The 20,968-nt window shown below is 44.6% G+C and overlaps 1 protein-coding gene across 5 annotated transcripts in view; it reads right to left on the bottom strand.

Annotated features, from left to right (window-relative positions):
• The window catches only part of LOC149352303 (golgin subfamily A member 2-like), an 80,262-nt gene that overhangs the window by 4,999 nt on the left and 54,295 nt on the right, over nucleotides 1-20,968 (bottom strand). For 3 of the 5 annotated variants that reach the window (XM_089581477.1, XM_089581474.1, XM_089581473.1), the window contains 4 exons: nucleotides 19,024-19,161; nucleotides 13,442-13,571; nucleotides 11,230-11,412; nucleotides 5,251-5,357 (listed from right to left, as the gene is read on the bottom strand). In XM_089581477.1, the coding sequence (XP_089437603.1) occupies nucleotides 5,251-5,357; nucleotides 11,230-11,412; nucleotides 13,442-13,571; nucleotides 19,024-19,161 (558 nt within the window). The remainder of the gene's footprint in view (nucleotides 1-5,250; nucleotides 5,358-11,229; nucleotides 11,413-13,441; nucleotides 13,572-19,023; nucleotides 19,162-20,968) is intronic. The other 2 variants (XM_089581476.1, XM_089581475.1) reach the window with 1 other exon arrangement.

Raw genomic sequence — 20,968 nt, 5'->3', positions numbered from 1 at the left:
TTATCTGTGTGAGCAGGTTAGGTTCAAGAGATCTGTGGGAAATGCCCGATCGAGTGAACAGGCACCTCCATCCAGGAAGAGAGACTTCCAATACCTTTGCACTCTGTCCAGCCAGCAGAGTCACTGACAGAATGTTGGTTGGTTGGTTTATGGGGCTTAACATCCCAAAGCGACTAAGGCTATGAGAGACGCCGTAGTGGAGGGCTCCGGAAATTTCGACCACCTGGGGTTCTTTAACATGCACTGACATCGCACTGAACACGGGCCTCTAGAATTTCTCCTCCAAAGAAATTCAACCGCCGCGGCCGGAATCGAACCCGTGTCTTTCGGGTCAGCAGCCGAGCACCATAGCCACTGGTTTGGTTTGTTTTATGGGGTTTAACGTCCCAAAGCGACTAAGGCTATGAGAGACGCCGTAGTGGAGGGCTCCGGAAATTTGGACCACCTAGGGTTCTTTAACGTGCACTGACATCGCACAGTACACGGGCCTCTAGAATTTCTCCTCCAAAGAAATTCTAGCCGCCGCGGCCGGGATTGAACACGCGTCTTTCGGGTCAGCAGCCGAGCACCATAACCGCTGGGCCACCGCGGCGGCCACCATAGCCACTGAGCCACCGCGGCGGCATTGACAGAATGTGAATAGCTTTCTACGCTTACCTATAACAGTTTGAAATACTTCTGAGTAACTAACAGACCCTACCCAGCCCCACTGCATTACAGGATGCTTGATGTTCCCCAGACTACACTTCATGCGTGCAAGACAATTACGACCCCACCTCACTGCACATTCACACGCTGTGTTCTTATCAATTCTCTGAAAGAGGAGCTGCACAAAACTGTTTAACTGTCAAAAACCCAAGTTCAGCTTGACATCAACCAAACAGGAGACTCCCAAATTACCAATACAAGCACTTGATGCACAGAGAGAAAAGGATCCTTATTCCACTTCTTACAGTTTTCTCAATAACAGTAAACTTAAGAGAAGATGCTCACTACAAACAAGTCGGCAGCCACAGGGCAGCCAAGAGAGCACATATTGACAGCTGAGGACCAACATGACCAGCCCATGCCTTCTGTATTTATGATCGGGTCTCTCTTCACCCACACATACCACAGTTCCATTGTTTCTGACATAGTGCCTGCCTGGCACTACTGTGCGAGAAAAGTAGCCAACACAGCTTCACTTCTTTCCAACTTGTGCCGTTCACTTTTGTTTAACAGTTTTTCAAAGGTGCTGACCACAAAGCTATCGACAGTTAATTGTAATTTGATACCACAAGTTTTACTGTTCACGACAGTTGCTTTTCATTTTCAAAACTTACTTTTAACAAAGCAAACGAGAGATATTTTGAAAACTGCCCAGTACCTACTAGATAACACTGTTCCAAACTCCAGAATATTGCACAGGACTGTCATCGAGAGATATTTTGAAAACTGCCCAGTACCTACTAGATAACAATGTTCCAAACTCCAGAATATTACACAGGACTGTCATTTTTCTCAGCAATAACTTCAGTTTTGTACGCACTATACATTAAATTTGTGATCACTTAGCATTTTCATTTGCTCATTTGCTCATATCAGAGGCGAGTTATAAAACTCGCCTCTGATACTGTGTGCATTAAAGGTGCACCAAAAGAGGATTCTGAGCTCGCTTTTTAACGCAGGAACTCAACCTGCATGCTCCGAGCATTCTTAGAAACTTCGAGTTATTGTCCTGTGTGGCCGATTTCCCTATTCAATCGAATTAAACGTCCCGGCTCCTGCCTCTTTTTCCTGACCTCAGAGGGTAGCAGGAGTCAACCAAATCTTGGAGTGCTTTTCAGCCAGTCGCGTGGCGGCTTGCCACTCTGCCATAGGTGGAGTGATACATAGTAATACACGGTGTTATCTGCGAAATTTTTTATTTCCGCGGACCTAATTTGCGGCTATGTTGTCTACAACTGAAACTAATATTAATTCACGGAAACCTAAAAGACAAAATAAAAGCAAAAGCTAAGCCGCCACTTGACTGGCTGAAAGGCACTCCGCGACTCCTACTCTCAGAGGCCAGTTAAAAAAAAAAAAAAAAAGATGGGAGCCGGGACGTTTAATCCGATAATGGGAAATTGGCTGCACAGGACAATAATCTGAAGTTTCCAAGAATGTTCGGAGCGTATAGAACGAGTTCCAGCGGTAAAAAGGCAAGCTCAGAATTCTCTTTAGAACACCTTTAAGTCTTTCCTTACTGTGGCCATTAAAGGTGCACTGAAGACTAATCTGAACTCGTCTTCTTGCCGCTGGAACTCGATCTACATGTTCCCAGCATTCTTAGAAACTCCGATTTATTGCCCTGTGTGGCCGATTTTCCTAATTAAATCGGATTAACGTCCGGCTCCCGCCTTTTCTTTTTTTAATTCCCCGCATACAGTGGGAGGAGTCGACCAACGCAAGGAGTGCCTTTCAGGCAGTCGCGTGGCAGCTTTGCTTTCGCTTTTATTTGTTTTTTTTAGGCTTCCGTGAATAAATAGATCTAGTCAGAGACTACATGGCTGCAAATTAGGCCCAAGAAATTAAAAATATGCGTGGACTCTTTTCTTTCGCCGATCACTACGTATCACTCCACCGATGGCAGAGCGGCAAGCTGCCACGGGACTGGCTGAAAGGTTGGTCGACTCCTCCCACCGTATGCGGGGAATAAAAAAAAAAGGCGGGAGCGGGACGTTAATCCGATTTAAATTAGGGAAATCGGCCGCACAGGGCAATAATTCGAAGTTTCTAACAGCGCACGGAACGTGTAGATCAAGTTTCAGCGGTAAAAATACGAGTTCAGATTCCTCTTCAGTGCACCTTTAAGCATGGATCCCCAGTGACCTACACAAAATAACAGGCTACTGAAAGCACCCAATGCGCTTTCTGATTTATGGATTATGGAAAGAAGCTGGGCCAGTTGGTACATGATGATTACAGTGAAAACAGCGCATGAAAAATGGGACAGCAAAGACAAGAAACACATACACAGCGCTTGTGTCTATGTTTCTCCTCTCCGCTATCCCGTTTTTCGCACGCTGTTTTCACTATAAATTTTCTGATTTGTTAAAGCATCAGTTATATCACCTCAGAATTCAATTTTTGAGTCTGAAGAAAATGTCAAAATAAGGTGAATACTGATGTGGGTCCAAGGGGCACGTTGAGCAACTGCTCTTAATGAGCATAGCAGCAAGTCTGTTAATTGGAGTCTAGTTCAGACGATGAGATCTCAAAGAGCCAGCCCAGAACATCAACTGCTATCCACCACAAAGCTTCCAATTTCTGCCTTCAGTCAGTCTGCTCGTTTTGTGCTGAACAAGATGCTATAGAGATGTTGGCAATATTATGATCCTTACTTTCAGATTGTCTAAACTATGTGGACAAGACTTGCTACAACCAACTAAGCAAAAATTGATGTTATGCCCAAGAAAAGTTTCCCTACATCAAACGATAGCACTGTGCAGTGACGCCGATGGCACCACGATGTGAGGCCAAACTGCTTACAAGAGGAATCAATTTTTTTCGGGATGTTTTTCACAAACACAGCAAATAAAATTTGTGCTAATACAAATATGCCTGGGTGTAGACCCTGAGCAAGCACTCCTTCACTGAAGTTGATAAATCATAAAAAGTTCACTCATGAGTGAACTTCTGCTGCGAAATTTTGAGCAATGTTTTGAAGTTGGCTGAGCCCAGGTTGGCCTAGGGAGCTTCAAGCATTAGGTGCTAAAGAAGAAATAAAGCTCTTTTGGGCTACTGGCACAGGGAACACGAAACCCCCAAAACACTCGACAATAACAAAACTAAAAGCCTGCCTAGGTCACTCAGGGTGACAACTACTCCCAGAGGAGCATGTCACAGAAAGAGCATCTCTGGTGGCATATGGAAGCTGCCAAAATTTACATTTGTGAAAGTTATGAGGTGAGGAACATCCTGGTGGCACTCAGGCAGTTGAATCCAGAAAAGCAAACCGTTGCAAACAAAAGGAGGTCATCAGCAGTGCAAAGACACAGTAACTGTAACGCAAAGCCCTGTGCCCTTCCTCACTCAGTCACATTTAGCACTGAAAGGAGATAATGAGGAGAGGAAAGGCGCATGCATTCCTGCGGGGATCTCATTCAGCCTTCATGGACATGCCAGCAAATTTTTCTTTCAGATGATCGGTATACAGAAAAGTGGTCTTTGCTTTGCCTCACTGAAACTGCGAATCTTTGTGGAACATACAGGTGGTATCAGCAAACAAGGGCCTGTATAATGCAGCGATTCCTACTTCTCATCATCTGCCATGCTGAAAGATTGATCCTGGCAATAGCAGAAGGGTGGCATGGCTTGAGCCAATGAAAAAGTATGAAAAGAGCTGGAAAGGAATTGATTTAATATCCATACCCAGGTCTGAACTCACAAAGCTGGTTGTGTGTAAAACTGATTCATGTTTGGCCAGAGGCCATGCACTCAACCACATTCAATACTAAGATGGCCAAGGCACTGGCCGTGATTTGGCATGCGATTTTGACATGTGATTTGCTCATGGGAGCTCTAGTTGCCAGAATGCTGAACAGTTTCAGTAAAAGAAAGTACATCCATTTTTTTATTTTTTTTCAAAAATATAGCACTTTATATCAATTCACCCATGCCCATGGGAAGACGTGCATTGCAAATTGAAGATAACCGACAGTCCCTTAGGATAACAGTGCATTCCAAGAAAAGGCAAACGTTACAAAAGGTGACAGAGAGCCAGATGGGCGGATGAGGTTAGGAAGTTTTCAGGGTTAAGGTAGTCACAGCTGGCGTAGGACAGAGTTAAATGAAAACCAGTGCGAGAAATATTTGTTCTGCTCTGGACGTAGTTGAGACTGATGACGACGATGATGCTTATGACGACTTTGTGTTGCTCCAATACTCAATCCTTCAAGTCAAGAGCACGCACTCTTTCCATCGGTCAGACAAAGGTGAAAACAAGTCAGCCATCGCAACCATACCGAAAGCATTGTCTTGGCTCCAGTGGCCAACGCTTCGCAGCACTGGCGTCAGTCCAGGCCATGCTGTCAGGCGTTAATGTTAAGCATGCTGACAGCGGTACATAAGGAATAGTGCCAAACAGAGCCTTTTTAGCTAAACTACTGCTCTATGTAATAACAAGTGCTAAAGATACTGGAGAAGGTGCTTGTAAGACAAAATGAGTGGCATGAGATGTACCAACACCATGAGAAAAAAACATGATCAAGAACAATGCACAAAAACCTTGAGATCTTCTCGGTCCTTAGCCAGCTGTGAAATGTAGTCGTCCTTCTCAGCAGCCCGTTTTCTCATGATACCTCGTTGTACCTGGTACAAAGCAATGTAGTCCGCTACAATGGAGCAAGGAAGAAATAAAAGCACAAAATAATTGTAAGCATTACGAAATGATTTCCACTCACCAACAACATCACAGCCACAAATTTAGTTAAGAATAGAGGTTGGGGGCAATAATTTGTGCTTAATTTGAGTCCACATGCAGCAATAATAAAAGAAATGTTAAATCTCTATTCAACGTTAATACTATCCCTATTATATCAATGTTAGAAAAAATCCCTATATCAACGTTGAAAAATACACGACACACAGACAAATTTCCTTACTGGGAGGCACTGATAGCTCTGCTGCCCAGTTTTGCTTCAGCACCAACATTAACTTGATTTTAGCACTGTGAAATACTTGGCACTGGCCGAATCATTCAGTGCATGCCTAACAAGAATAATCAAGTGTTTTCCACCATGAATGAACACACGCTTGCCATGGTTATGCATACAACTGAATTTCCAAATTTCAAGAGGTGAAATTGGAGAGCTGCTACAGTGCAAACATTACAGTCGGCAGGTTTTGACAGTCAGTAATGTACTACTGTTAGCAGTTTCAGAAGTATAGCTAAACCTCATTATAACAGAGTTGAACGGACCCTGCTGTTTCTTTGTTACAACCATTGTTTCGGTAAAGCCACGGTGTAAGAATATTTTAGGTATTGACACTGGCTGCCCGCCGCGGCGGAGAGCGTGCACAGATCATGTTCGCCCTCTAGTACATGCACCGACTGCAGTGGCGCGGGGGCGCTGCAGAGTAGTGGCCATTCGCTTGCGGAGCGGCGGACGCGGCTGAGCGGTTTGCGTGGCTTTTGATGCCGTTTTAGGCTGTGCTTGTCGATGTTTTGCACTGCCAGAGTGCATCACAAGGTGTGGATGTTAGGTTCTCACCTTCCACGTCATGGTAGGCACCGTGCACGAACGAAAATTGCTAGAACTAGCTTTTTGTGTCGCGGTTTGGGGCCGGCCGCAGTGATCGTTATGCAAACGCACGTGGTGGCACGGGCAGATGCCCTGGACGGTCGTTGCGCCCTATGTACATAGGGGCTGTGATGTGTTGGTTGTTGCTGTCGCACACCTGAAGGGTCCAGCCGGGTCCAGAAGCCGACTAGACGTGATTATGCTTCGTACCCAACTGCAGATCGGGCTACCAGAGTTGTGCGGACCAAGTGTCACATTTTAAAGCTGTGTCGGAGCCAGCTCGCCTAGAACTTTGGTGCCAGTCAATCCCCAGAGCAGATAGGATATTGCAACCGAGCGACCATATCGCCGCGAAGCACTTTCCCAAGCATGAGACAAATCATACTACGCCGAGTTTAATGGCAAGGCACTTTTAAATGCACGCAAGAAGCCGGTGCTTTCGGCGAATGCTGTGCCCAGTATTTTTCCCGGATGTCCCGAATATCTGACAAAACAGGCAAGTTCAAGAAAGCCTCCTAGAAAACGACAGTCTGCAGCCAAGTGTGCCAAGCAGGCAAGCAAACGGTCCGCACCTATCGCTACTGCAATGCCCCCGGGGATGGACTGTGAAAAACAAAGACGCCGATCCATCATGGAGCCCTCAAAAGAAACAGCGCACAGGTGGCTGGAGTACATCACGCGTGTCAGCTGATTAAGGAACATGCCCTTCTTCCACCATGAAACATGGAGGCGCCTCCTCACTGAAGTGCAAGCTCCGTCTTCATGGTCATTCATGGTGCTAAGGTTTGTTCTCTTGTGCACTGGTCCGGGTAGTTAACATTCTGGGTGCTCAGCGTTCCCTGTACATGCCATGGCAGCGGAGCAATTAATTTCGGTCGGCGATCTCGTGCCCAGTTTCCACCCGCTGTACATTTTGGTGCCACAAAACATGGTAAGACATGCCGGTAACATTTATAACAAATATGCAGCTGCATAATTTGCCGGACCCTAGAACGCTCAATGAGGAATTTTGTGGCCCAACATGACTGAGGTCAACAGGCGCTTACCATGCCAACTGCAATTATTCTGAGCTCACATCCACCAGTCCCAGTTTAGAGTCGCCTAAGTATTTGACCTCTGAGCGTGCAAGGCAGTCGTTCCTTGAGGGAGACAACAGCTCAGCATTGTCGGTGTCGGCGTAAAAGATGACCTTGGTGGGAGCAATGCCAGGGGAATTTCCACTAACCATTTTCACGTCGCGTGGCTAAAAGTGCACTACACTAGCCATTAAAACATAGCAAATGCACACTCGGTTTCCTTTCAGTCCCTGTGCTCGTTCGCAGAAGTGGAGGCGTTCTGCAACGCAGCACAAGAGCGTGGGTTCTATAGCTGGCTACGAAGGCAATATTTCTGATGCATATTAAAGAACCCCAGTTGGCCGAAGTTAACCATGTTCTCTACACGGCGGGCATCATCTTACAGCATCAGAACATTACACTGTTCAAGCAATGTCTGAATGTACACATAGGCTCTTTGGCCAAAATGTGGAAGCATGCGCGTTGCGGTTGACCTTTTGTATTTAAGAGTCGGTATAGTTAACTATGCTCTCACCATTCGTGCAGATGAATGAAAAAAACTTATCCATGAACGCATTTCGATAACGAGCTCGGCAGGATCGCAGAACAGTGTCCTCGTTGCTGTTCCACCCATTCATACAGTCCCAGCAAATAAAACACGCAGTCGCCCAAAATTATTCGGTGTCAACAGCAGTTTCAATCCTTCTGTGCCCTGTCAAACTTAACAAAGCGCACATACCACACGCCGCGGCACCGAACGATCGCGCAACACCTGCATTACGGCCGCCGCAGCTTGGCCACTAGACAAGCCCTCATCGTATGGCGCCAGCTATCTGCGGTCGAGAGAAGCGCGAGGAGCAGCGAACAAGATCTGGTTGCGCCGCCGGGTGCAGTGTCAGCACCTAAATATATTTTACACCGTGGTTAAAGCCATGTGTGACTTTGCCCACAACTGTTGCATTCCAATAGGCTTACCTACCACAGTGCAGGCATTTAGACTCTCAGCGATTAGTGTTGGCGGCATTGTAGCCAGCATTCTTGTACATGCGAAACGGGTGCTACATTGAAAGCCATCCAAAGTGGGGTGCTAGCAACGGAACTGCTGCCACGCGCCCGCTTTTACCACACAGCCTGTATAAATTTCAGTGCCTAGAAGATAGAGTTATCTTTTCCTGTCCCCTACAACATAATTCCTTGAAGTGAACCTTAGACACGTGAACCAAGCCGAATATAGGCACATTACCCAAGTAAGCCAGCTTCATCAATGTGCACCCATTCCTTCACCAATCCGCATGAGCTGATGTGGGGGGAAATGCAATAGCATTCTTCTTCTTTTAGTTTCCAATCAATTCCAATTCTAATCCTATTCTATTTCTGATTCTATTCCAACTCTATGAGTCCACTGTCTTTCACTCCCTAATCTATTACAATTCTGACCACACAACTATGCAAAATGAGCCACACTGATAGATCACGGAGAGTCCCGATACCACTAACAGTGCACTGGCGCAGTGGTTAACTCTTTCATTACCACGGAAAAGAAATGTCTGGTTTTGATAGGTCTCAGACAATTTTTTCCTGTAAAATGTGTGAGGTGTAAGAAAGCAAAATTTACATGAAAATGATGGCAATAGAATGTGCTTTCTGAAGAAATTTATTTCAACACAAATACCTTGTCTGAGTATTGTGAAAAAAAAAAAAGGGGGCAAACACACAAAAAAAGTGGAAAATTAAAAAAAAATTGTATTGGCAAGACATGTCTTGGAGAAAAAAAAAATTAAATATTCTAGAACATACGCAATGTTTCGAATTTATCTGTTAACTAGTCACCAAAAGTTTGAATTTATAACTCAAAAACTTCTCTAGCTGGAAACTTTTTCTGCAACTACAGAAAAAAATGCCGTTTTCAGATTGTGTGTGCTATAAACTTTTTACACAGAGTAAAAAATTTTCTAAGTAAAATGTAATGTAAAAATAGAGCTTGATAAATGTGCTTTTTGACATTATCAGTTTGAGTTAAAAATGGTTAAAGCAAAAAAAAAATTGCAGAAGCACAAAAAGTATATCTGCTATACCATTTGTGATGATCTACTCACAACTCATGCTGGGGAAGCAAAATTTAATCAGCGAAAGAATAGAAACTGGGAGAGTCCTTTTCCGTAATTTTAGTATCGTTTTGAAGCCGCTCACGGCGATTGCAGCGGCCGCAAAAAAATTAAAAAATGAGCGGCAAACGTCAGCTAGGTTGGCCTCCCCACAAAGCACTGTGGCACACAATGGTGGCAGATGAAACGCCAGCCATGGCTGCTTCCTTGCACTACAGCAGTGTCATGTAAAAAAACAGATGCTAAGACGAAAGCTACCACCACACTCACCAATCTCCGCCCCATGACAGTCGATGTGAGCACAGGATGGCTGCTGAAAAGCAACTACTGACTATGTACCCGGTACTGAGGCGCAATCTACTGGTGCGAGCAAATGGGCTCTGACCACCTGGCCACCAGTTGTTCTCACCAGCAGTTCGAGTCATGTCTTATGGCAATCCACGTTCGATATATAAAGTGAGAAATGCATAAGTTTGTTGAAAACATTTAGGAACAGTTTGATATAGCTATATTAATTCATATGATCCGTGTTCGTTATAAGGAGGTTTGACTATAAATTGCTTGAAAATGCTCTACAATGCTTTGATTTTACAAGAAACTATTTCGTGAGACGTTTTGGATGATTTAGGACCAATCTGAAGACATACATAGCTTCCGTGAACAGCTTTGGGCTATTATGAAACGTTAATCCGAGGTTGGTGGCCTGATTTCCACTGGGCTTGGAGTCTATTCTTTTTTGGGCAGATGGAAGTAAATATTGCCGCCCCCTGCTATAGCAAGCGCAGCAGGGGGCGGCACAAAGTTAGATGGGTGGATGAGATTAAGAAGTTTACGGGGATACGAATGGCTGCAACTGGCAAAGGACAGGGTTAATTGGAGAGACATGGGAGAGGCCTTTGCCTTGCAGTGGGCGTAGTCAGGCTGATGATGATGATGTCGAGACACCACAGATACCAGGAATATCATTCAAAAACGAAAAAACAGACAGGAAATAGAAAATGAACCCTACAGGTTGTCCACCTGCCCATGTTTCGTGCTGAGGTTGCGCAGTTTCCTCATCAGAATCTAATTCCAACGATGCAATATCATCGTCAGAGTCACTGCTGCTTGAAGCACCAAAAAAATCTGCTGTGGATGCAGCAGAATCGCGCAAAGTGGGATGCTCCTGAGCACGCGCCATCTCTGCAGCTGACGCTGTCCTGCGAGCGCACTACGCCAGAACCTCAACCTGGTGTTTGAAAAGTTGCCACCTTACGGGAAAAATACAAACTACCTAACAGACTAAAGTAGAGTGTCTAAACAAGAAGCTACATAGCGCAACAAAACCTCGGCGGCACCGGTAACACTGAAATCACGCTTCGAATCCGTCGATCACCTATGATCAATGCATAGTGGTGCGGTAACGAAAGAATCAAGCGATGTGCCACTGCACCGGCAGGTGGCTGTTCTGTAAGACCCGGGTTACTCTTCCCGAGCAATGCCAGAGAGAATAGCTTCCGCAAGCCTCTTTTTTTGTACAAATAGTTCCTCATGAAGCTGTCTATTTTGCACCCAGGCCTGCTGCTGTCAGAGTCATTTTCTTTGCCATTTTAATTTTTGCTGAGTCATTCTTAGTCCACCGTCTCCCTCCACTCCCCTACAAGTGCAGAGGAGAAAGAGAATGAGGGGGACAGTTTGCAGGTTTGAGAGAGGGAAACACCCTAAACAGCACCTACCATGGTTCGCAGGTGGAGGACTGACGGACAGTTTTCGCCTTCATGACCTTCCTAATGCTATCGTATTGAGAGAAAAGCACTTTCTCACCAATGGTGTCTGTTTCTCCCTGCAGCTGGGTGACCAAGTGCTCCAGTTGCTGCTTTTGGTCCGAGAGGTTAGCTATTTGTTCCATGGTGGCCTTGAAGCGATCTTCCAGCTGCTGCATGGCTCGCTTCAGTTTAGCATAGCCCTCGCGCGTCACCTCTTCTTGCTCGTGTGACAGCAACTCCTCTGTAATATACCCCAAAAGTCACATCAGGTGGTGTCCACTCTTTATTATTCGGAGAACCGAAAACACCTCGGGCAATGTGTGGACCGTACCTTAATCTGCTTTCTGCCAAAAGCCCAAACAAAAAGCTCAACACACTTTTTTTTACCACCCTCTTCTTCATTTTCTTGAAGAACATATGAATGCACCACGAAAAAATGACATATGCACATACAAATGACACATGTACCTGTAGTTCTCTTGCCTCATTATGCTGCAGACCTTACTACATGCTAAATTACTAACTGGATTTAACATGCCTTATTCTTTAGTAAAGACATCTTACTGCTCTAATATTGTTGTCATTATTGTACAAGCTGTCCACAAAGAGCCCTCAGCTTTCATATAAACATAATCCTCTCAGAAGGGAAAGAAAGGGGTGCATTGAACTAATGAGGATAAGTAAGTTTAACTGAAAATACACAGATACCACTCAGCCATAAGAAGAAAAATGCTAAGAGGAAAAAAACTATATCAGGCAGATAAACGGTCTCCTATAAAGAAGCAACGTTTTCAGCCTGTTTAATCAACCGTTCAGAAACTTTCCACGTCTGCACCCCCTAACATCTTTAACTTAAAAAAAAAAATATGCAGCACTGCTTACGAATGTTACCCCTAAAATATATTGAGAAGTTATGCCCATATAGTACTCTAAAGCACCCGAAGAAAATCTCGTGAAATCTACTGACTAGCAAATCATCCATCAAGGGGGGACACTGGTCTTAGACCTGTTTCCCTTACTTTTTAGCCCAATTATAACGAAACTAAACCACCTTGTTCCATTGTGTGTTTCTTTTTTCTTTTTTTTGCTGATTCCAGATCTGCATATGCTTTTGCCACAATTTAGGTAGTTCCTAAGAGAATTCAGATCAGGAGGTTCCCAGTCACGGTACTCGAGACTTGTCAAAACGAAATATGCCTGCGTTCACTTTGGCTGTACAGCGAACTACTTTCCAGACGCGGACTTAGCTTGAGCAAACAGGCGCGCTAGCTTTGGCAGCGTTGCCTACTATGTATGAAATGTATAGCTGCACCCGAAATGAGAGACTGATGTGAAGGAACCTGAATTACTCTATTATCATACTAGTGTCCTAAATATAATTTACTGCTTTAAAATAACACCCCAACTGCTTTTTTACACAATCTTAATCATTAATATGATCATAATCCTGCAAAACAACAACCCAACTGGTTTTACCCACTTTTAACCATTAATATGTTCATAACCCAGAAGTGTAAATTGTGCTAGCCACCAACAATCAGCACACTACTTCAAACTTGCAGATTTCTGCCCAAATATACAGGGTGTTTCACCAAAGGCTTTCTGAAATTTTTAAAAATAGGCTTTTTGAGTTAGAAGAGCACTTTTTTCAGCACAGCATCGTCAGCAGTGTAGAACATCAGAATACAGCTAAGACGTGCTAACTAGCAGGCTGGTTAAACAATAGCGAATAGTTAACTTTTAAACTATCACAGTTAGGCTCCTTAATTACTGAGAGGCGTGTAGCGCATCATAAGTAATATTCATATTAGTTTTCAGAATTTCGAAAATGCAGTTACCCTTGGCGCTGGATCCCAACAAATTTTGGCTATTTCGACAAGTTACATGCATTGGAGAGTTTGCTTTGCCTGCAAGCTTCTCAAAAAAGCATGTATTTTGGCGCCACAGTGCATTTTAACCGCATTTTCAAAATTCTAAAAATTGATCAAGATATTTCTGGAATGTCACTGCTAAAGGAAAAAGCTAAATTTCTCAATAGCCTGGGCATGCAGCCTAGAACTAAGCTATGCACAGAGCCAATGTGTGCACAAGTGCCGACTACACCCTTCAGATCCGAGATTTATGCATTGGCTCCAAAGATATTGTGCTTATTCACTGCTTTCATCCTTTGCGGCCTTTTGCAACAAAAATAACCACATGCAAATCTTTTTGCCATTTCAATAACACATGCAGTCCATTTTGAAAAAAGAAAACACAGACAGCAGCCTTACCTTCAGTCTTTTTGAACTCAAACAACTGATCCTGAAGAGACTCTCTCTGCGTCCGTTGCTCATCCAGCTGATGAACTAACTGATCTCGCTCCAGTTCCAGCTGCTGTACCGAAGCTGACAATGATGCTACCTGGAAAACAAAATGTGGATTTCACTGCAGCCCCACAAAGCTTCTGTGCAAAACATCTTTCAGGTGCATTCACCTTACTTCCAGGAATTAAGAGCATTGTTACAGCTTCCCATTTTTGGAGGTTCCCATGTCACTAGCGAAAACACAGTATTCAATCAAAAATGACACTGCACCAGCAATGCTTTTGACATAATTTTAACTTTTTTGTACACACTCGAACTGTTCCAGCATTGTTTGCCGACCAAATAGATTTGAAAACAAAACACGGCATTCTCCACTGTGTTTCTAAATCAGTATTTTATTGCTCTCAAGTGGTCCAGGCTGGATATTTTAGTGCTCTAGACTGTTCGGTCTTCATGTTGCACATATTATTCGTTCAAATATATGCACAGTGAGGTGCACTGGGTGCTTGTTAAACACTCATAGTAAGTAAACCACACATTTATTCACAAGTCTAGTATTCATAAACGGAGAAGGTGAGGATCTGGGTCTTGGATAGGGTGACGAGAGCGAACGCGACGGCTACTGGACGTGAGCGCTGCAGCGATGCGCGACGTCCAGTCGTCGTAGGATTGAAAGGAGTCGGAGGCGAGATTAGCGCGAAAAGCATGCAAGTCAGTGTGAATAACCGGATGACAGCGAGGGATGTGGGAAAGAGAGGTGGTGATATGGACAAGAAAGTGGTCACTGAGAAGAGTTTCGGCTGTCACCTGCCAGTGAAAGGAAAGTGAACCCCGAGAGAAAGTGAGGTCGGGTGTCGTGGGGCGTTGTGGGGCAGTGCCCGCTCGAGTAGGGGAGCCAGGAGTATTAAGAAGAGTGAGGTGGCGTTCCTGGGCCAGACCACGAAGGCAGTCAAATTTTCAAATTCAGAAGAATTAAACCATGCAGGTCTCAAAGTTAGCTACTTCAAGGTATTAATGCAGCAAAACAAGCTATATTTATAAAATGCAAGCTAATGAAATTAATGCAAAATAAAAATTGCAGCCTTCACTAAAGCCTGTATATTTAAATGCAAGAAAGTTGCATTTTCGTGAAAATAAATTTGGCAAATACCAGACAAAATGAAAAATTCTGCACTGAAGCAAACATTCAGCCACTGGTTCATGAGAAAAAGCTTCCATTTTCTGGCATCTAGGTAATACAGCACAACACCAGTATACATTTCCCATTCCTGGCTTTAGGCACACAGCTAAACAATGTGCAGCTTCAGTGCACACCATTTTCAATGCATGCTTCACCATACCTGACAGAGCACACATCTATAGACTGCAAGGAACTTGCTGTTGTTACAGTGATGCTACTGGTAAATTGCAATTTGGAGCAATTTTTGGAACACTAAAATTTCCAATTTGGAGCACTCTGGAGCAGATGAAGATCGATTTAAGAGCAGTCTAGAGCACTAAAATATCCAGCCTGGACCACTTGGGAGCAATAAAATACTGATTTAGAAGCACACTGGAGAATGTCGTGTTTTGTTTTCAAATCTATTTGGTCGGCAAACAATGCTGGAACAGTTCGAGTGTGATGTAAATATGCGCAACGGCCCTAAGTTTGTCATGATTAGCACCGAGTCACACCTGACAGGTCAATTCTAAGCTTCATGCTCTATAATTCAAGGTGAGGCACCTTTGTGAAGTATGCCACACAATGTGTAATTTAAAAACACATCCTCTAATCATGAACCTCCATCAGCTCTGACCACGTCACCACCAGGCTCCTACACCGCCATAGTTAAAGGATCCTCAGTGCCAGCGTCCCTCTCTTCCACTACACCACCCTCTCCATCCTTGACTGACGAGCCGCTCCTTCGAACTCCAGCTCACTATGCTCGAACGCCAGCAGCGAGAGCAGCAGCGCATTTCCCACGATCTACAACAGCAGATACATGCCTTGACTCAAACACTCCAGACAACCACCTCCTCTCTTACCTCCCAGCTTAGCAAGCTAAATGAGCACCTTGCCACGTTCACCACTCCCTCCTCCAGCGCCCAGGTCGCCCCTTTGGCTGACCTTGTCGAAACCACCACACAGGCACATCACACTCGCTTGGTTCAGCTGGAAAATTCAGTTCTCCAACTTCGGTTCTCCAGATTCTTACCACCCTCCAAGCACAATCAAAGCAATTGGAATCCTTCACATCTACGCTCCAATCCGTCCATGAGTCACTGCCTCTGGAAAAAAAGAAGGAACGCGTACCACCGCGAGCCTCTACCTCTCCACTATCATAATGGCGTTTGGCGAGGACCTCGAGATTGTGCAGTGGAAATGCCGAAATCTTCGCCACAATAAGACCCCCTCCACCAGTATCTACTCACCCGCCCCTCCCTGCCTCATTTTCTCCTTCTCCAGGAGACCCGGACGGCCCGCACTGTCCCAGGCTATCGCGCCTACCATGCCACTACGGCCATACCCCTTGCGTCTATTTATGTACGCAGTGACGTGCTCGTAGAGCAAATTGACATCCCCTCCACCCTCCTTAAATATTTAGTTGGTGTGGTTTATTACCACCCTTCTTCCCGCATCTCACTCGTCCTTTTGTCTTTTTACAACCCCCCTGTCACTTCCTCTTTATTCTCTGCTCTGGGAAAATTCCTTCACTCTCTTCCTTCTACCTCCCATCTCCTCTTTGGTGGTGACTTTAATGCCCCTCACACACTCTGGGGCTACCCACAAACCCTGAAACCCGGCCGCCTCCTCCATTGTCTGGCCCAGGAACGCCACCTCACTCTTCTTAATACTCCTGGCTCCCCTACTCGAGCGGGCACTGACTCACAACGCCCCACGACACCCGACCTCACTTTCTCTCGGGGTTCACTTTCCTTTCACTGGCAGGTGACAGCCGAAACTCTTCTAAGTGACCACTTTCTCATCCATATCACCACCTCTCTTTCCCACATCCCTCGCTGTCATCCGGTTATTCACACTGACTGGCATGCTTTTCGCACTAATCTCGCCTCCGACTCCTTTCAATCCTACGACGACTGGACGTCGTGTATCGCTGCAGCGCTCACGTCCAGTAGCCGTCACATTCGCTCTCGTCACCCTATCCAAGACCCAGATCCTCACCTTCTTCGTTTATGAATAGACGTGTTAATAAATGTGTGGTTTACTTACTATGAGTGTTTAACAAGCACCCAGTGCACCTCACTGTGCATATATTTGAACGAATAATATGTGCAACATGAAGACCAGGAAAGCAGCTGAAAATTACCGGAGTGCAAGTAATGTGAAAGATTGCACTGCTATTCGAATTCTATTTCAGTTTTATTCCAATTCTATTCTAATTATATTCTATCCCTGTGTGTTGGAATGTATAGTATATAGCGTTTTAGCATCAGGGATCGTTTCAAGGCAGTTTCCTTGTTACCAGAATTGTTATGCAACAACAAGAAAGTGTGTTATTTATTAGCTAACGGACACTTTTTTTATGTTTCTAGATGTACCCGAAGGCTTCTAATAGAATAAGGGTGCCGTGCGGAGATGATAGAGAAGACAGCTGGCTTAGCGACAGTAGATTCATACTAAAATCCTACTCTTGAGGTGGGTGCTGCTGACCAAGAGGACGTCACCTCGGGAAAATCTGAGATTGAACTTCTAGCTGCAATCTGGCCAGTGATGCTGAGATGAAGACAAAAGGAAGATGAAATTTACGAAGAGAAAGGTGCCTCTGTTGATGGAGATGTGAGAGTTAAAATAATACAATAACCGTGGCATAACACTCAGCAGCACATTGGGTAGAGCTGTGCAAATAAAACAATACAAGAGGTATGCAGAGGTATCCTCCACTGCGAGCGTCCATGCCCAAGCAGTTGAATATCGACACTAGCAATTTATAAAGTCTGTTTCATCCCCGCTTTCCTGGTCTTGATGCTCACTAAAATAACGTTCAAATATATGCACCACGGTGTGTAGCGGGCACTTGTTAGAAAGTGAACATAAAAAATACAAACCACATTTTTTCTGTAACAGGAGATACAACTTGGCCATCACAAAAGAAATGCAGGACTTAAACACTTCACAGAGTGGTGGCTTGATTCTATGTGGCCCTAGGCTTGCCACTACAGCATAATTGAAGAGCACGCAAGGCGACTGCATCTGGCACTGTGCATTTTTTTGGTGCCTCGATGCATGCACCGTGTGCCGTGCGCCTCCCATGGCACACGTAAAGAGATGCGAGCATTCACGTACCCTTCTTCGTAACGAGCACCAGCACTGACAGAGATGAACGCCTCACATGAAATTTATCATACCTTTACTTGCCACTAAAGAGTGAGGGCATAGATAGTTTGGCACATCTTGGTGCATTGTTGCAGCGAGCACCCAATGAAGATAGTAGCATGCGGACCTGCAGCCACTCATGCCACAGGAGCAGTGGGTCGTGTGTTTTTGAAAACAACTGTACTTCCTGTGGAATAATGACATTGCGGCACGCGTGCAGTCTAAGCCATGCAAGAGCAACAGCCATGAAACCGCATAATTGCAAGGACAAAAGTGAGAGGCAAATGGATATGAACAACAATTAAACAGCACTCTTTGAGACTGCTTAACCACCAGGCTGGGAGCTGCGAGGAGAAGCTAACTTTTCAAAAGCCTTGAGGCAGTGAGGCTAAGTGTGTGGCACGCACGAAAAAAAAAAAAAAGAATAATAGCTAGCTATGAATGCGGAAAGAAGGCGGCATGGGTCACTGAGAATGGTAAGGCAGCAAATGAGTAGTGAGTAGGGAAAGTTAAAATAAAGGCGAAGGGAGGCAGTACTGGGCAGCGCAAAGCAAGAAACAGCAGCGGTGGCAAGAAGCGGAGACATGGTGGCACTGCATGGGTGATTTTGCTGCACACTAGCATGTCGCATGCGTCTAAATCACTGCCTCTTAATTGACACTGAGGTCATGCAAAACAGTGCCATGTCCATGCAAAGCTTTTGTTTTTCACACGAACTCAAACTGCTCCCTTGCATTACATTTGTGGTCGCATTATCTCCACAAGACTTAGACATCAAAAACATGATAACATAAAGTGTTATACCTGAAAAATTGTTAGCACGTAACGGGATGTGGAGCACGATGGAAGGTATTTCTAAGTATTTCTTTTCTAAACTAACGCTATGTGCTAATAGCCAAATTACCAGACAGCATCCTCATAGCCACTGACGTCACTTACATGACCTCAAACTAACTTACCAATTATTAACTGGGTGCAGGCAGATTCAATGTTTACAAATGCCTTATGCATAATTCTAAAGAATAATGCAAAAAAAAATAAGGCAATTCTATTCCTTTAAATACTAGTTCTACATGTGAAATCATTGCTCTAGTACATACTGCAACATGTGTTTACCCTAAGTGGAAATGTCACAAGTAAGCTAACCAACAGGAGAACAAGTCTCTAATAGGACACTTTGCAGGTCTGACTTTTATAGTAAGTGGGTAAGAAACTAGCACGAAGGCGAACTTACCAAGTCATGAACTTTGCTGGAATCTTTTTCCTGTACATCAACAGCCATCTGCGCCTTCTCAGCTAGTGCCTTTCGCAGGTCAGAGTTCTGTGTCACCAAGGCATTGGTTCTTGCCTGGAACCGCACAGATGAGAGATGCTGTAAATATATGTTCACGGTACTCTTATTTTCACTTGAATACATTAACTGGTTACAACGGTACGCAGATGGAGTCTGAAGATCCTGGATGATGTGGATGGCTGCTCTTCAGCCACAAGAAAAAGTAAACACCAAACCAAAGAAGCTCACCACAGCTGGTCTGAGAGCTGCACCTGTACAGTAAGAAAACTACACAGCCTTCCCACTGAGCATGGCACTCACGCTCTCTCATATGACCAAAAATACTACTTATTTAGAATATACAAAAACCCTTGAAATATTTAACAATATATTCAGCAGTGCTAAACTGCATATCCTAGTAGCCATACCAAATCCTGTGAGCACTCACTGACAGCATGCTTTCCTAGACACCTTTACCAAGACATCCATGGGACATGACCATCAGCACAGAAAACTCTCGATTGACTAGCAAAGGGAAACATCTCTATAAGACCTAAAACTCCTTGGCATCACTGCAAATGCTCAGCCCATATCTCCAGACCTAGAAAGGATGGCAGCAATCTGGGACCTGTCTGTTCCAAAGGACATCACAAATATTTCCAACCAGTTAAGCCTCATAACTAACAGCAACAGTGCAAAACATAGGACAGAAGAAAAGGGTGGCAAACATGGTGAAACATGTCAAACATCTCTTGTTGCACTGTTCCAAAGCAAGTGCAGCAGTAGGAGCATTGCAGGCGCTTTAAATCTAGGGCTTTCCAAAATCTGGAGATATCGAACTAAACACTGCATGTCCCAACACGCATGCAACACCAAGGTGTCTTGTGTGCCAAAGACAAGGTTTTTGTAGGTGTGTGAGAATATTCGAAATTTTCAAATAGCAAATCGAACATGTATGCCTCTATTCGATTTGCTGACCAATTAAATAGTGCATGTTTAGATGTATTCAAAATGAATCAAATGCATTCTTACATTTTTGGATATTTGGCACAAAGTTTTTTGGAATAGGACACACCATAGTTTTCTTTAGCACTGTTTCAAAATCCAGGGTCCCCTCCAACCCTGCACAGCATGCTGTCATGACTGGTCTCCGTGGGAACAAGGACTCAGCACCGCAACGCTGTCCACTCGTGGGGTGGCTTTCATAATGCTCATACATGGTCTCCAAGATTGGACGATACCGCAGTCCTCAGATAGTTCTTGGAAATCATGCCTTCATGCCTGACCTAGGATGGCATGCCTCATACCTATCTCTTGCCCCTCTAACCTACCGAGAAGTGACGCTGATTAATACTAGCGTTATCGTAACAATTCTAAGCAAATGGTAATTTTCTTACCCATATGACTTAACGGCCACAGAGTTAATATATTGACTTAGTATTACGTACCTCTGGGGATCAGTTTAGCGCCTTTCAACTCTACAGCTTTCAACTCCATGCATGCATGCACACACGCACGCATGCACCAGCTTTTCTCATAATGGGACTAGTAATGCTTTCGTATTAAAAACCATGTTTGGCTATGTTGGTTTATAGTATGTTAACAAAGGCCGAGGCACAGATACGAATGGATGCAAAATGGATGACGACTACTGGCAGAAATCAGAACCACAAAAGCCATTAGGGATGCGAAAAAAGGCAGCGTTGCTCTTCAAAGATTGCTGGTACTAAAAAAAAGCATCAGCAATCATAGAGGGGCTTTACATCCGACATACCAGTAGTGCTAGAAATGGTCCAATGGTGTCTATTTGGGCACTGAAGTGGAAGCAACAGTGGAACTGGCTCTACTGGCCCTCTTACAGATTTGCGCTAGCCCGACATGGGACAGCCCCTCTGTCACACCTCAA

This window comes from Amblyomma mixtum, chromosome 3 (genome assembly GCF_055824585.1).
Source record: "Amblyomma mixtum isolate Tamu chromosome 3, ASM5582458v1, whole genome shotgun sequence".
In the NCBI taxonomy this organism is placed as follows: Eukaryota; Metazoa; Arthropoda; class Arachnida; order Ixodida; family Ixodidae; genus Amblyomma; species Amblyomma mixtum.
The sequence above is the reverse complement of the archived record's forward strand: the minus strand, read 5'-3'. Positions and strand labels throughout refer to the sequence as shown.